General features: G+C 44.8%; 1 protein-coding gene across 1 annotated transcript in view; it reads left to right on the plus strand.

The window, feature by feature from the left end:
• Nucleotides 1–251: 251 nt before the first annotated feature.
• CDKL4 (cyclin dependent kinase like 4) overlaps nucleotides 252–17,562 on the plus strand; it is a 56,993-nt gene continuing 39,682 nt past the window's right edge. Inside the window, exons 1-2 of the mRNA XM_008072536.1 lie at nucleotides 252–419; nucleotides 4,668–4,789. Of these exons, the coding sequence (XP_008070727.1) occupies nucleotides 252–419; nucleotides 4,668–4,789 (290 nt within the window). The remainder of the gene's footprint in view (nucleotides 420–4,667; nucleotides 4,790–17,562) is intronic.

Consider the following 17,562-nt stretch of genomic DNA (forward strand, 5'->3'; position numbering starts at 1 on the left):
CATAACACGAAGTCTCTGTGACAGCTAGAAGAGCTGCTGGGGACTAAATTAACCTTACAAAATGACACCCAAATATGTTTAATTGGATTTCAAATGAATTGATGGAAAGGAGCCTCTGGCATTCTGGGCACATTGCTTCCGTAAGAACTGTGAGAACAGTGCCCTTTATTGCGAGCTCATCCTGTTTTCCAGGTGCAACGTTATCCTGCAAGTCAATCGGTTCAATCCTATTCCAAGTCTCTTTGACGACCATGGAAAAGTACGAAAAGTTGGCTAAGATCGGAGAAGGGTCTTACGGGGTTGTATTCAAATGCAGAAACAAAACCTCCGGACAAGTTGTAGCCATTAAAAAGTTTGTGGCATCTGAAGATGACCCCATTGTTAAGAAAATAGCACTAAGAGAAATCCGCATGCTGAAGGTAGGTTCGCTTTCTGTGTCTCTGTGCTGACACGGTATGGAGTAAGATAATGGAGGCCAAAATCACAACGAGTTTGGAAGTCATCTTTCCCCCCATTGAACTTAAATTTCTTTGTATCAGCAACTTGGGGAAATAGGTTGGTCGTCACTTTGGACTTTGGCCGCTCTGATGTTTATCTGATACATGTGAGTACAGCTTGTTATATTGATGTGTCTCTGTTGTGTGGCTGAATGTCCACAAGACCCAGAGTCCCTCCCCACCCACCCTGGAGTTTATGCCCTAGCCCTCCTCTGAACAAACTCCTCCCCCCAGGTCTTCCCCTTCAACCAGAAACTAAAAAAGCACTTGCTAGCACAGAGGGTCCCAGAGGACTGCCACAGGGCCCAATAAGCATCAACATTGCTTGGTCCCTGTCTGAGCTGCAATGCAGCTTCTTAGACATCCTGAAATCACCCCCAGTGATGTATACATTAGTATTAGTATTCATATTAGTGTTAGTATTTTAGAGACAGGGTCTCACTCTGTGGCCCAGACTGGAGTGCAAGTGATCAAAGCTCACCGTAACCTCCAACTCCTAGGCTCAGGCGATCCTCCTGCCTCAGCCTCCCTAGTAGCTGGGACTACACAGGTGTGTGCCCCCATGCTGGGCTAATAGATTCGGCATTTCTAACAAGTTCCCAGATAGTGCCTAAAGCTGCTAGCTTGTGAGCTGCACCTTAAGTAACAAGGGCCTATGATTTCCTCAAGGACACACAGCCAATTTTTACTTTTGACATGCCGTCTGTTTTCAGGAAATCTCCAGAAATTCAGCTTGTAAACGGGGATCATACTTATCATGTTATTTCTCCTTTTCAAATATGATGTGCAGCAGGTCTCCTCAACTAATACATTCTAGTGTTTTGTTTAAGATAGAATTTAATACACGGTTTTTAAGAACACATCCAAGAAAGAGTGGATCACTTTTCCCTTGTAGCCAGCAGAGGGCACCGGTTGGCCAGCCGACTCTGGCACCCTTGCTGGGCTAAGCTCAGGATGGGTCTGAACCAGGCAGCACTGTTTTCTAATAAAAATCCTGCACTGACCCTCACCCTCTCCCTCTCCCTCTCGAGTCTCCAGATGAAGTCAATGCTCAATAGTACCTTCTGGGCTGCAAGTGCCCTAATTTGAGAATGAACTTTAAGGTTAAAAATGGTGAAAACGAGTTCAACTCAGCTTGGGCTCTGGGGATGACCCCAGAATGTCCACGTTTCCTGCTTAGGGCATTTTGCACCCATGCATGCCCTGAATATAGTCTTTCCAAGATAAATCAGCCTCACTTTCCTTTCATAGTCCTTTTGTTGTTGTTTTAAATAGAGATAGGCCTTGCTTCACTGCCCAGGCTGGAGTACAGTGGTGCAATCACAGCTCACTGCAGCCTCGAACTCCTGAGGCTGCAGCCATCCTCCTGTCTCAGCCTGATGCGTGGCTAGGACCACAGGCACACACCACCACACCCTGCTAGCTTGTTTCATATTTTGTGTGTGTGCAGAAAAGGCCTCGCTGTGTTGCCCAGGCTGGTCTCAAACACCCAGGCTGCAACCTACTTTTTATTTATTGTGAAGACAAGGTCTCGCCAAGTTGCCCGGGCTGATCCCGACCTGCGAGCACTGGCAATCCACTCGCCTCAGTCTCTCAAAGTGCTGGGATTACAGGCTGAGCCACCAAGCCTGACTTCTTTGTTTTTTTTTTCCGAGTTGGAGTCTCACTCTGTCACCCAGGCTGGAGTGCAGTGGCATGCTCACAGCCACCACAGCCTGGACCTGCTGGGCTCAGGCGATTCTTCTGCCTCAGCCTTCCAAAAGCTGGAACTACAAGCACATGCCACCCCTCCTGGCTAATTGTTTAATTTATTGTAGAGATGAGCTCTCACCACGTTGCGCAGGCTGGTCTCGAACCCCTGGACTCAGGCAGTCCTCTCGCCTCCACCTCCCAGTGTGCTGGGATTCCAGGCATGAGCCACCACGCCAGGCTGCATCAGGTTAAACCTTGATGTGGATCAAGCTGTTGCATCTGTGAACCCCTCGCTCCTCTGTAGGGACACTGTCTCACTTCCATACTGTGGTTTTGCAGCAGCACAAAGCAGCTGGCTTATGTGTAGCCTGGCTCCTCAGCTTATCACTTTCTGCTCTTTTGCACAGTGGAACACAGGGAAAACAAATCGGTTTGATGCTCTGGGCACATTTTTTAAAAAGAGATGAGGTCTTGCTATGTTGCTATGGCTCCGGCTTATCTCAAACTTCTGGGCTCAAGCAATCCTTCAAACAATCCTCCTGCCTCAGTCTCGGTATATATATTTGAGTGGGGGTCTCACTCTGTGGCCCAGGCTGGAGAGCAGTGGCACAATCATGGCTCACTGCAGCTTCAACCTCCCTCCTCCTGGGCTCTGGTGATTCTCCCTCCTCAACCTCCAAAATAGCTAGGACTACAGGCACATGTCACCATGCCTGGCTAATTTTTAATTTTTTTTTTTTTTTTTTTGGTCAAGCTGTGCTCATAGCTGCTGAGGCAGAGGCATACAGCATAAGTCCCTGTACCCTGGAACTCTACAGTCCTGTAAAATGTTTATTGAGCTTCCACCGTATGCAAAATACTCTGTTCTCAGTCTTTATTGATCTTCCTGGGTTAATGGTATAGGATTTGGAAAGTTGATTTGTCTATTATATAAGCAACAGGAAGGATGAGTTGTGAATAAGAATGATCATGTGTCCTATTTTGTCCAGTACAGTCCTGCTTTAGAGTTCTTTTCTCAGTGTTTTGCCTAGTTCATATCCTTTTTTCATAAGCGGCCCAGCAACTGGGTGTGGTGGTTCATGCCTGTAATCCCAGCACTTTGGGAGGCCGAGACAGGAGGACTGCTTGAGCCCAGGGGCTTGAGATCAGCCTGGGCAACATAGAGAAACCTCATCGCTACAAAAAATAAAAATGAAAGAATTAGCTGGGAATGGCAGTGCACACCTGTAGTCCCAGCTACTTAGGAGGCTGAGGCAGGATGATTTACCTGAATCCAGAAGGCTGAGGCTGCAGTGACCCATGATTGTGCCCCTGCACTCCAGCCTGGGCAATAGAGTGAGACCCCTAAGTCAAAACCAAAAAAGTGTCCTGGTGTGTATGCTAAATTACATGGGCCCCTAGTTATAGGCATGGCAGCCAGATGTGCTGTTGCATCTGGGATAGGACTGACTTATACCCATTACCCTGGTTTGAATGATAAAATCATATAGCTACTCCAGGGATGAGCTATTGTACTTAATCAGTGTTTTTCCTTTGGTTTACGATATTAAACAGAGGCCATCTTGTGAAATGCTTCAGTCTGGGAACAGAATTTAACACATAAGACACCAATACATGGACCAGGCATGATGGCTCCCAGCACTTTGGGAAGCAGAGGCAGGAGGATCACTTGAGCCCAGGATTTTGAGACCAGCCTGGGCAGGATAGCAAGACCTCATCTCTAAAAAAATTTAAAAATTAGCCAAGCATGGTGGTACATGCCTGTAGTCCCCACTGGATCACCCGAGCCCAAAAAGTTGATGCTGCAGTGAGCCTTGAGTGTGCCACTGTCCTCCAGCCTGGGCAACAGAGTGAGACCCTGACTCCAAACAAAGTCTAAGCACGCGAGAGCAACAGAATAAAAAAACAGAGCCAAAAATAGAATAAATACATTTAAAACACAAACTAACCGGAATAGGTAGTTTCATCAGGTTTGAGAGTTGGTATCTAGTTTTGCTGACAGCCAACACCAGAATCCTGAGTTTAAGTCCTGCTGACATTTATGTTAACTCCATGGTGATACATAAGCAAAGTGGGTATTGATGATTGTTACAGTCTTATACTCAATAGTTCCATCTCCTCCATTTTTTATCCAGGTTAATTGATTACTTGGATGTTTAAAGTTTCCATAAAATACATAAAGTATTTTTTTGTTTTCGTGCCAATATTTTAAGCTGTATACTTTTTTTGCCATCACCAGAAAGATCCAAGCAGTTTCATTACTATCGAGGATAGGTTCATTAGATGAAATCTTACACTTCTTCCAACTTTAAGCTTCTGTGATTCTTACAAAGAACAGTTTCTCCATAAGAGATGCACACAGAAGAAGCAAGCCCTTGTGCCCTTAAAATTGTGAGGGGTCTGGGGAGACACTATTACTAGAAACATATCACTGAACTTTGTATTTCCATTTTGTTTTTGTTTTTGTTTTTTTGGCAGCAATTAAAACACCCAAATCTTGTCAACCTCATTGAGGTGTTCAGGAGAAAAAGGAAAATGTATCTTGTTTTCGAATACTGTGATCATACACTTTTAAATGAGCTGGAAAGAAACCCAAATGGGTAAGTAATCTAGAAACTGAAGTTCTGTGTGGCCAGTCCTCAGTTTCACTGCATGTGGAATTGACCATGGCACACGTCCATTCCCAGCCACAATCCTCCTTTCTACCACGAAGCATCTGACTCCCCCTCTCCAGCATCAGGTAGGATGTCCTCAAAGGGAAAAAAGGCCAAACATGGTGGCTCACACCTGTAATCCCAGTACTTTGGGAGGCCAAGGAAGAAGGATTGCTTGGGTCCAGGAATTCGAGACCAGCCTAGGTACCACAGCAAGACCTTGTCTCTACAAAAAAATAAAAATTTTTCCAGGCATAGTGGTGCACACCTGTAGCCCAGCTACTTGGGAGGCAGAAGGATTGCCTGATCCTAGGAGGTCAAGGTTGCAGAGAGTTGTGGTCATGCCACTACACTCCAGCCTGGGTAACAGAGCAAAACCCCAGACTCAAAAAAAAAAGAGGTTGGGAAAACAAAGATTTACCTAGAGGAATATATAAACAGGAAGACAAATCTATTGCAAACAGAAATCAAAATGCATTTTAAGGCTAAATTATATATTGGATTATCTAAATTCAAAGACTAAACTATATTTGATATTAGGAAATCTATTCATATAATGCACTACTAAATTAATGGATTAAAAATACATATGACTGATAAAACCTGAAATGTTGATAAATTCAGCATCCTTTCCCAATTTATTTTTTTAAAACCTTAGGATTAAAAGAATAGTTTCCTTCTTTTTTTTTTTTTTGAGTCAGAATCTCACTCTGTCATCCAGGCTGGAGTGCAGTGACACGCTCATGGCCATAAGGCTTGACCTGCTGGTCTCAGGTGATTCTTCTGCCTCAGCCTTCCAAGTAGCTGGAACCACAGGCATGCGCCACCATACCTGGCTAACTTTTTGATTTATTGTAGAGATAAGATTTCGTCAAGTTGCCCGGGTTGGTCTCGAACCCCTGGACGCAGGCAATCCTTTCACCTCCACCTCTCAAAGTGCTGAGATTATAAGTGTGAAACACCACGCCCGGCCCAAGAATAGTTTCTTCACACACACACACTTCTTCAAATCAACTTCTCATTTTATAGAAACTGAAATTCGATTAAAGTATGAAATAAGACAAGGATGTCAGTTGTCACTACTATAATGTAACATTGCTCTGAGAGCTTCAGCCAATGTCCTATAATAAGAAAAATAAACAAAATATATGAGATAAAATTATCATAATTTGTATATTATTATTCTACAAATTCTAAGAGCATTACCTAAACAATTACTAAAACTAATAATAAATTCAGTGTAGTGATCCCCTATAGCACTACAAATTTACATGCAAAAATTAGCATTCAAATATTAGCAGAAAGCCAGGCACAGTGGCTCAAGCCTGTAATCCCAGCACTTTGGGAGGCCAAGGTGTGAGGATTGCCTGAGCCCGTGGGTCCGAGACCAGCCCAGGCAACCTGGTGAGACCTCGTCTCTACAACAAATCAAAAAGTAATCTTGCATGGCAGCACATGCCTGTAGTTCCGGCTACTTGGAAGGCAGAGACAGAAGGATCGCCTGAGCCCAGCAGGTAAACACTGGGGTAGCCATGAGTGTGCCACGGCACTCCAGCCTGGACAACGAAGTGAGATTCCGACTCAAAAACCCCCCACAAACATTAGCAACAAAGAAAGTTTAGGAATAAAAATGAAAAGTATTGTTCAGACTCTACATATAGACAGCTACGAGATCTGAGGTACATCAAGGATTTTATTTCAATGAATATATGTTTCTGGATGGAAATATTCATTATTATAAAATATTGCCTCTTCAGTTTATTTATTAGGCAAAATTCTATTCAGAATATCAATGGGATTTTTTTTTTTTTTTGGAAACTTGAAAAATTAGACTAGATCAAACATTTTTTAAAAAGAAGAAAAACCTTTAACTGACAAATATTAAATCATATTAGTTTTAGAGATTTTCTTTGATTAAGAAAAGGACCCATAAATAAAACTAAAAAGGAAATGGAAAATTGGGTAAACTATTTACCAGAATTAATAAACTTCATATCTACATATGCAGATTTTACAAATGAAGTTTTTTAAAAGATTGACATCCAATTAGAAAGTATATTCATTCAAAAAAATTTCTGTTTTTTTCCTTTTGTTGCATTTGAGTTCCTTGTAGATCCTAGATGTTAGGCCTTTGTCAGATATACCGTTGGCAAATACTTTTTCTCATTCTGTGGGCTGTCTCCCTGCTCTCTTGATGGTTTCTTTTCCTTTGCAGACGCTCGTTAATTTGATGAGGTCCCACTTGTCTATCTTATTTCTTAAGGTATTGGCCTTTAGGGTTCTGAAGAGGAATTGGTTGCCAGTTCCAATTTCCATAAGGGTGTCTCCTGCATTTTCTAAGATTCTTATAGTTTGAGGTTTTACATTTAGGTCTTTGATCCATTTAGAGTTAATTTTTGTGTATGGTGATAGGTAGGGGTCCTGTTTCAATCTTCTGCATGTGGTCAGTCAGTTTTCCCAGCACCATTTACTGAATAGGTTCTCCTCTCCTGCATGATCAATGTTTATATACCTAATCCTGAAATGTACCCCACATCTTTATAATAAAAAAATTTTTTTTTAATTTCTGAATACAGACTGTGTACCCAGCTAGGTAGTAAGGATACAGCAGTAAACAAAACATAAAAAAGTATGTCTGGGCACGGCGGCGCACGCCTGTAACCCCAGCGCTTTGGGAGATGAAAGTGGGAAGATCACTTGAGCCCAGGAGTTCAAGACCAGCCTAGGCAACATAGTAAGACCACCATCTCTACAAAAAATTAGCCAGGCATGGTGGGGCATAAGTGTATAGTCCTAACCTCTTAGGAGACTGAGTCAGGAGAATCACTTGAGCCCAAGAGTCTGAGGCCACAGTGAGCTAGGATCTCACCACTGCACTCTAGCCTGGGAAACAGAGTGAGACCGACCCTGTCTCTAAAAAAATAAATAAAGATAGAAACTAGTCTCAAGAAGCTTATATTTCAGTGAACATGAAAAAGCAAATCATTTTAAAAGGAGGGAAAATGACCAATACATCTAAGAAAACATATTTATCTTCCTTATCAAAGAAATTCAATATATTTAAACAAGGTACCATTTCTTATCTATTAATTTGACAAAGATTTTTCATAAATCATATACTCAGTATTATCAATAGTCGGAGAATCAGGCTTTCTGATCCACTGCTAGAGAAAGTGTCCTTGGGATGGTGGTCTGGCAATGTGTGTGCCATTTTTTGTTTTTGTTTTTTGTTTTTTTGGGGGGGTTGGAGTCTCACTCAGTCGCCCAGGCTGGAGTGCAGTAGCACGGTCACAGCCACCGCAGCCTCGACCTGCTGGGCTCTGGCAATCCTTCCACCTCAGCCTTCCAGTAGCCAGAACTACAGGTGCATGCTACCACACCCAGCTAATTTTTGATTTATTGTAGAGACGAGGTCTTACCAAGTTGCCCGGGAGGGTCTCGAACCCACAGACTCAGGCAAACCATTCACCTCGGCCTCCCAAAGTGCTGGGATTACAGGCTGAACCACTGAGCCCAGCCTGTCTTAAAAACTGTCTTCATCCTTTAACCAAGATATTCCATTTAGAGGAATGGATAGTAAGAAAATAATCAGATGGGGCAAAAAGTTATACATATGCATGTTCAACACATCATTATTGATAACAAAGATAGGGGACTCACCCAATTTTCCGGTAAAGAATTGGTCACCTGTATTTTGATACATTCATACGTCGGTACAGTGTCCATGCAGCCCATCCGAGAGCATGCCGCATAATAGTGTGTGTCCTAGGGAGAGGTCCCTGACACAGAACATTTATGGCCAGGTGCAGTGGCTCATGCTTGTAATTCCAGCACTTTGGAGGGCAAGGCAGGAGGGTCGCTTGAGGCTGGGAGTTTGCCACTGGCCTGGGCAACACGGAAAGATCTTGTTTGTACCCAAAAAATTAAAAAATTAGCCGGGTATGGTGGTGTATGCCTGTAGTCCCAGCTACTCGGGAGGTTGAGGTGGGAGGATTGCCAGAGCCCAGGAGTTTGAGGTTGTAGTGAGCTATGATTTTACTATTGCACTCCAGCCTGGACAAGACAGCAAGACTCCGCCTCAAAAATAAATAAATAAATAAATAGATAGATAAAATTAAAAGATGGAACATTTATCTTGAGTTTTTCCAGTATTCTGTGAATGCACATATATTGCTTTCAAAACAAAAAATAATATTAAAAAACAGTTAAAATAGTATATTAATTCGCACTTCGGCTTTATTCTGAGCAAAATAGGGTTTTGTACATTGACTCAGGGACAGATATGTACAGCCATCCCCTAAATTAACTTATACATTAACAGACATTTTCATATAGTTAGAGATGTGTGCTTACTTCATGTATTGACCAAGGTCCTGAAACTAAACACACAACCCATGCAACAGTTTAGTTAGACCGAGTGTCCTTCTCTTCCCTGTACATAGCTAAGACTTAGCTCATACTCTTCCTTCTTTAACAAGAATGTTCTAGCCTTTTCTACCTTCCCTGTCTCCATCATAGTCTTTAAAATGTGAAATCCTAAATAGTCTTGGTTTTTTTGTTTGTTTGTTTTTCCTTGAGTTGGAGTCTCATTCTGTCACCCAGGCTGGAGAACAGTGGCACAATCACAGCTCACTGAAGCCTCAACCTCTTGGGCTCAGGAGATCCTTCTGCCTCAGCCTCCCAAGTAAGAAGGACTACAGGTATGCGCCACGACACCTGGCTAATTGTCTTATTGTTTGTAGAGATGAGATCTTACTATGTTGCCCTGCCTGGTCTCGAACTCCTGGACTCAAGCAATATTCCCGCCTTGGCCTCCCAAAGTGCTGGGACTGCAAGTGTGAGCCACCGTGCCTGGCCAGATAGTCTAACATCTCTGAGTTTCCTTCAGCTAGCTGGAATTGCTTCCCTCCTTTGAATCCCATAGGATTATATTTTTTATCCTTGTTATGGTACTTAGTACTTCTGTTTTTAGGTGCACACTCTTCTTGCTAGAGTATCTGTTCATTGAGGGCATAAGTCACATCTAGTTCATCTTAACAGCTTTCTTCGGTGCTTAGCTTTCTTGCATTCATTCACTCAAAAGATATTGTACACTAAAAAAAAGATCTTGTACACTCGAAAGATATTTACACTGTCTCAGAGGATGCAAAGATCAAGTGGCAGAAGCCCGCCCTCAGAAAGCTTAAACTCCAATGAAAGAGACAGATATTCAGAACAAGGATTGCAAATGGTCGTGTTGACTGGGCCAATGATGTGACAGATACACAGGAGAAGCAGATGTGACATCTCCTGGCCCTGGAGAGTCAGGAAAGACTGTAGAGAAGGCAGCATCCATCGCCCCGACCATCTGGGAGGAAAGCACAGGCTCAAGACAGAGAGAAACCTGCACAAGCATCTCCTGTGTTGACTGAGCGTTTAGCAGTGCCGAGGACCTCTGAACCACCCAAATGCTCACTTTTTTACGTCTCACAAGTGCATTTCACAGTGTCATTGTATGGCAGTGCTTTGGGTCAGACCTGAAACTGGCATCTACCTAGGGGAATGCAAATAGGAACAGTCTAGAATGTGCCACTCTTTTTATGAAATGTGGAGCATTTTTAGATAACAATGATGAATTTAAAACATTCAGCTACCCAAGCAATCAAAGATTTAATGCAATCCCTATCCAAAAAAACAAGCAAAAAACATTCAGCTACTTTTGATCCCTTCCTAAAACCTACATAAATATAAGCCAAGCCGGGTGCAGTGGCTCACGCCTGTAACCCCAGCACTTGGGGAGGCCGAGGCGAGTGGATTGCCTGAGCCCTCAGGTTTGAGACCATCCGGGCAACTTGGTGAGACCTCGTCTCTACAATAAGTCAAAAAATTAGCCGGGTGTGGTGGCACGCGCCTGTGGTTCCAGCTACTTGGAAGACTGAGGTGGAAGGATGGTCTGAGACCAGTAGATTGGGGCTGTGGTGACTGTGAGTGTGCCACTGCACTCCAGCCTGGGCAACAGAGGGAGGCTCTGACTCATAAATACATAAATAATAGCCAAGAGAATATTTTTAAAAGCCTAAATCCAGCGAATAGCAAACAGACGTAAACAACCAGGCAGCATGCGGAGCAAGTCTGCTGACCATTGTTTATCAAGGAAAATGCACAGTTAGGAGAAGAAACTGGTGTGTGGGCATAAGGTCATCAATGTAGTGGATGTGGGATAAACTGTGGGACCAGGAAATCATGAAGGGCCCCAAAGATTAAAAACAAGCAAAAAACATTCAGCTACTTTTCAGCCAGGCACAGTGGCTCACACCTGTAATCCCAGCACTTTGGGAGGCTAAGGCAAGAGGATTGCCTGAGCCCAGGGGTTCAAGACCAGCCCGGGAAACTTGGCATGACCTCGTCTCTACAATAAACCAAAAAATGAGCCGGGCGTGGTGGCATGAGCCTGTGGTTCCAACTACCTGGAAGGCTGAGGTGGAAGGATTGCCTGAGCCCAGCAGGTCGAGACTGTGGTGGCGTGCACCACAGCCTGGGCAACAGAGTGAGACTCTGACTCAAAAAATTAATTAATCAGTTAATTAAATGATTTATTTAATTTGTTTAGAGTCAGAGAATCACTCTGTCTCCCAGGCTGGAGTGCAGTAGCATAAGCACAGCTCACCACAGCCTCGACCTCCCGGGCTTGGGCGACCCTTCCTCAGCCTCCCGAGTAGCTGGGGCTACAGGCTCGTGTGTCACTACACCCAGCTCATTTTTCAATTTTTTTTTTATAGAGACGAGGTCTTGCTATGTTGCCCAGGCTGGTCTTGAGCTCCTGGGTTCAAGTATTCCTCCCACTTCAGCCTCCCAAAGTACTGGGTTTACAGGCATGAGCCACTCACCTCAGCCTCCCAAAGGTGCGGGATTACAGGCATGAGCCACCACGCCCAGCCCAAGGACTAAATCATAGCATAAAGAAGGGTTGGCCTAATACCAAGGTAAGATGGCAAAAGTGTACTGCTTCCCCTGCCAGATGAAAGCTCCTGGTGTTCTCTACTTAGTGGACAGAAAAAAAAGCATTTTAGAGCAGTAGCTGCGAACTAAGCACTGAGATGGTGGTGGATTTTCTCCAGCAGAGAGATTCCATGTGTAAGAGCAGCGACAATTGGCACCATCTGATCAGAGTTAAAATAATCTATCCTCATCCTCTAGGATCCAGGAAGCCCAATAGTAAGTCAAATGCGAATGTGATAGGAAGCATCATCCCCGCCAACAAAAAGGATTTCCCTAAACTGTCGTTGCACCATATACAATAAAATAATCCAGCCGTCAAGAAGTTTAAAATCTAATGAGCTGAGTGCAGTGGCTCACACCTATAATGCCAGCACTTTGGGAGGCCAAGGTGAGAGGATTGCTTGAGTCCAGGAGTTCGAGACCAGCCCGGGCAACTTAAGGAGACCTCATCTCTACAAAAATAAATAAATAAAAATAAGCCAGGCATGGTGGTGCATGCCTGTAATCCCAGCTGCTCAGGAGGCTGAAGTGGAAGGTTCACCTGAGTCTAGCAGGGTCAGGTCAAGGCTGCGGTGGCCATGAGCGTGCCACTGCATTCTAGCCTGGGTGACAGTGAGACTCCAACTAAAAAAAAAAACTTAAGAAGAAAGAGAAAACTCTCCAAGAGATGTGCGATTTTACCAAGAAACCAAACCTACGTCTGCTTAAAATACTGAAATAGAAATGAAAAACACCTTGGAACAAACATTCCATGAGGTTATTCAAGAAAACCCCCCTCGTGTGGCCAGAGAGATGTCTATACAAGCATAAGAGATCCAAAGAACTCCTGTAAGACATCTTATGAAAAAACCAAACCCTTAGACACATAACAATTCACCTACACAAAGTAGATATAAAAGAAAAAATCAGCCAAGCTCAGTGGCTCGGCCCCTAATCCCAGAGCTTTGGGAGGCTGAGGTGAGTGGATTGCCTGAGCCTGCGAGTTCGAGACCCACCTGGGTAACTTAGTGAGACCTCATCTCTACAATAAATTTAAAAAATCAGCCTGGCGTGGTAGCACGTGCCTGTAATTCCGGCTACTCGGAAGGCTGAGGCGGAAGGATCGCCGGAGCCCAGCAGGTCAAGGCTGCGGTGGCCGGGAGCAGCCACTGCACTCCAGTCTGGGCAACAGAGTGAGACTCCAACTCAAAAAAAAAAAAGAAAAAGAAAAAAATCCTAAATGCAGCAAGGGAAAAAAGTCACACTGCCTACCATGGGAGACCAATCAGAATTGCTGCAGACTTATTTGCAGAAACACTACAGGCCAAAAGGAATTGGACCCCAGTCTTCAATGTTCTCAAAGATAAACAATTTCAACCAAGAATTTTCTTCCCAGCCAAGTTAAATTTCATTAGCGACTGATAATTAAAATGCTTCCCAGACATCCAATCACTAAGAGAATATGCTGCTTCAAGACCAGCTCTACAGGAGACGCTTAAAAAGGTGCTGGGCCAGGCCAGATTCCATGGCTCATGCCTATAATCCCAGCACTTTGGGAGGCCAAGGTGAGAGGATTGCCTGAGCCCACAGGTAACTTTGCGAGACCTCATCTCTACCATAAATCAAGAAAAAGCCGGGTGTGGTGGCGTGTGCCTGTAGTTCCAGCTACTTGGAAGGCTGAGGAGAAAGCATCGCTTGAGCCCAGCAAGTCGAGGCTGCTGTGACCGTGAGCGTGCCACTGCCCTCCAGCCTGAGTGACAGAGTGAAAAGAAAGACCATCTATTTCACAAGATCACAAACTAACTCAAAAAAAGAAAAGAAGAAGAGGAAGCCGGGATTGGTGGCTCAGTCTGTCAACCCAGCACTTTGGGAGGTTGAGGCGAGTGGATTGCCTGAGTCTGCGGGTTCGAGACCCACCTGGGCAAATTGATGAGACCTCATCTCTACAATAAATTAAAAATCAGCCGGGTGTGGTAGCGCGCTGCTGTAGTTCCGGCTACTTGGAAGGCTGAGGCGAAAGGATCGCCTGAGCCCAGCAGGTCGAGGCTGTGGTGGCCATGAGCGTGCCACTGCACTCCAGTCTGGGCGACAGAGTGAGACTCCGACTCAAAAAATAATTCTAATGAATCAGATTACAAAGGAACAATTGTAGATGATTACCGTGTTATAAAACTACTATATGGTCTTAGGAAACTGCAGCTGTCCACTTCTAGCTGGTGACAGCACCTTGTGGACATTGATCAATTAGGCTTGAATTTCCTCCCCCGTTAACTGATCGTAGAAAACATCCCATGAGGTTCTGGGTGCGGCTGGTGGAGGGTTGGCAGGAAGTTAGATTAAAACCACATCAGTGAACGAGCACCAGCCTCCTCATGGCATGTAGCAGAATGACCCAGACAATGACGCCTGAGTCTCTTCCTTTAAAATGACTCCCTGAGTTCCATGGGCACAATGGGAATCCCTGCATGACAGAGGCTGAATGACAGGGCTTCTCTTCCAGAAGCTGTAACAGGCAGCAAGGCCAGAGTGATGATCAGAATGGCTTAGTCTGGCCATAGGTTCTGTCCAACCAAAATAAATGGGCAGGTCACTGAGGTCACTTGTGTTGTGTAGACTGGTGACTGGACGTCTGGCTCAAGTTACCGCAACAGCCAGTTCACAGCCCAGAGCTCCAGGAACAAAGGGGAGACACCCGTCCTGGGCCAGCAGCCCTGCAATGCCTCCATGTGTCTGCATTTCATTGTTCCTCCTGCCTCCATGACCTGTGGCCATCCACCATGACCAGTGTGCCCTGAGGAAGGGAAATACCCAGTCTTTCAGGAATGATTGGCCCACGCTCTGAAGCAAAGCCAGTCGCCAGGGACCTTGAAAGCCATGGCGGTCCACCGGTTTTGGGGAGTGGGGAACTTAATGACAACCAGGTGGCAAATGGACTTTGACTTCAGTCCGTCTCACAGGGGTCCCAGTGGGCCCACGAATCCATCCTGGTGAATGTTTCCCCATTTTTCTTAAGTGGATCGTTGAAATGTATACCCTACCAAAAGGAAACGGAGCCAGGTGGCCTCTGATCCCAGGAATGAAGGCCACTAGGGTAGAGGAGCCTCACAGAAGTGTCTGGCATGCTGCTTCTTACCAAACAAAACTCAGCAATACTGCAGATCTGGGGAAAGCAGAGATCAGAGCGACCATGCAAGACTTTGGGAACACGTAGTTGGGAACTTGATGAGCGTATTGCCTATGAGAAATCCTCTCCAACTCTCCCATCTCCTCCAGTCCTTAAATTCTTTCCTCCTCATTTTATTAGTGAGTTTTCTGGCCATCTCCTTTGGCCTCAGCCACCATTTAGTCCAGGCTTCAGTCAACCAATTCTGTAATCAGCTGGAGTCAGCCCTGGTTGCTCCATGGAGTCTGCTGAAACCAGAATCTCTATGCATGTGCCATATTGTTGTAATTAGCCCAATCTAAAGCCATAGTTCTTCCTCTCTGGTCCAATACCCATGAAATCCGTTTCCTTGTGCCGTCTCCATTATAAATCCGCATGATTTTATCATTCTTTCTGTTGTGTCAATCTTCTCTTCCTCTATTTCATGCTGTAATAGGCCCCCTGGGATGTGCTGGGATCTGACTTTAGTTGAGGTTTGGAGACCTTGAGGGTGATGGGGGAAGGAGCCCTGAGGAGAACCGCATCTCTTGCTGCATACCTGCCTCAGGTGAGACCCATGGAACATCGAAGCAAGGCGGAACCAGCCTCATTGCACAAGCCTGGGGGCCGCTTCTCCTGAGAAGGAAAGTTTGGAAGGAAGAAGGGGTGCTCTTAGTGATATGAATATTCTCAAGGGTTACTTTCCGGTTCTGACAGTATATCTTTTTTTCTGTTAGTTAACGGAGAAGTTAATTAACCTCACACAAAGTCAATCTAGGTTGTCATTTAGCATCTTTCAGGACTGTCCTCTGTGTTCAATTTTTGAGTAATCTCTTGGTAGTCCCAGTGGGTTTACAGAGTAAGTCCTATGGAACAAGAAGGAAAGATTTATTTTTTTTATTTTTATTTTTAGAGACAGGGTCTCAACCTGTCACCCAGACTGGAGTGCAGTGGCCTGATCATAGCTCACTGCAACCTCAAACTCCTGTGCTCAAGTGATCCTCCTGCCTCAGCCTCCTATGTAGCTGGGACTACAGGTGTGTGCCACCATACCCGGCTAATTTTTCTATATTTTTGTAGAGATAAGGTCTCGCTAGATTGCCTAGGCTGGTCTCGAATTCTTAGCCTCAAGCGCTCCTCCCACCTCGGCCTCCCAAGGTGCTAGAATTACAGGCAAGAACCACTACACCAAGCCACAAAGGGCTTCTTTTAGGGTTACTGCTGACACTACTTGATTTCCAAGCTGTGCCTGGAACCGAGATATTAAAGCTCCGAACTGTCCCCTTTTTTTTTCTTTAATTTCTCCAGTGAAACTAGAAGCAGCCAGACCACCCACATTTCTTTTACTATTTATGTTCCCCACGTTATTCTGTCACATCAGTTCACCAAAGCCTGACCTTAAACCAGTGTTTTCATCGAGATGACCACAGGTGATTATGTAAATACATGTTTCATCACTGGGTGGCCATCAACCAGTCTCCCAGCCATGAATGGGAGTTAGATGCCGTGGCCTTCAGACCCAGCTACACGAGACAACCAGTGCTACGTTCCCAGGGCCTCAAGGCTGTCTCCCACACCCACTTCTCCTACTACATTCTGAATTGGTCAGGAGTCAACAGCAAAATTCATGCTAGCTAGTTTCAGCAAAAAGGGATTCATTCCGGGGTGTTTGCTTATGAGATTTCTGAGACTGTCAAACCAGATGACATGGGGACCAAAGTGAGGCCCAAACTTTACCTGTACAATGACCATTTGTATACCTAACCTGAATTGGACCCCACATCTTTAAAATACAAATTTAAAAAAAGAGAAACACCACCCATTAAAAAAAAAGATTTCTGAGACTCAAGACACAAGCTTAACTGAGCACCTATTAAGTACCAGACAGTTTTAGGTGTCGAGGCTATCATAATGGGCAGGATTACGTCCTTGTGGAATTTACATTCTGATATTGTCTAACAATAAAAGAAAAGTTACACATCTTTGAAGAAAAAGCACAGCAAGGCTAGAGAATACCGAAGGTGGTGCGTTCATCAGGGTTTTTCAGAGAAAGAAAACCGGTGGGATATCGAGGTTTTTGTGACAGGAGATTTATTATGGGAGTTGACTCCTATGATTAAGGAGGCAAGGAAGTTCCAGGATCAGATAACTTCAGACTGAGGTGTGAGGGACGCAGGTGTTCTAACTCAGTCCAAGTCCAAAGGCCTGAGCACCAGGGGGCGGAGGACTCTGTGAGTCCAGGAGTCCAAAGGCCTGAGAACCAGGAGCTTCATTGTCCAAGGGCAGGAGAAGAGGGATGTCCCAGTTCAAGAAGAGACAGAGTGGTCCAGGCGTGGTGGCTCACACCTGTAATCCCAGCAGTTGAGGAAGCCAAGGTGGGAGGATCACTTGAGGCCAGGAGTTTGAGGCCAGCCTGGGCAACATAGTGAAACCTCGACTTTACAAAAAATAAAAATAAAAATTAGCTGGGCATGGTGGTGCACACCTGTAGTCCCAGCTACTGGAGAGGCTGAGACAGGAGGATTGCTTGAGCTCAGGAGGGTGAGGCTTTGAGGAACCATGATCATGCTACTGCATTCCTACCTGGGCAACAGAGTGAGACTCTGACTCAAAAAAAAGG

Source organism: Carlito syrichta, unplaced genomic scaffold (genome assembly GCF_000164805.1).
Source record: "Carlito syrichta isolate Samal-C Ts95f unplaced genomic scaffold, Tarsius_syrichta-2.0.1 Scaffold315330, whole genome shotgun sequence".
Lineage (NCBI taxonomy): Eukaryota > Metazoa > Chordata > Mammalia > Primates > Tarsiidae > Carlito > Carlito syrichta.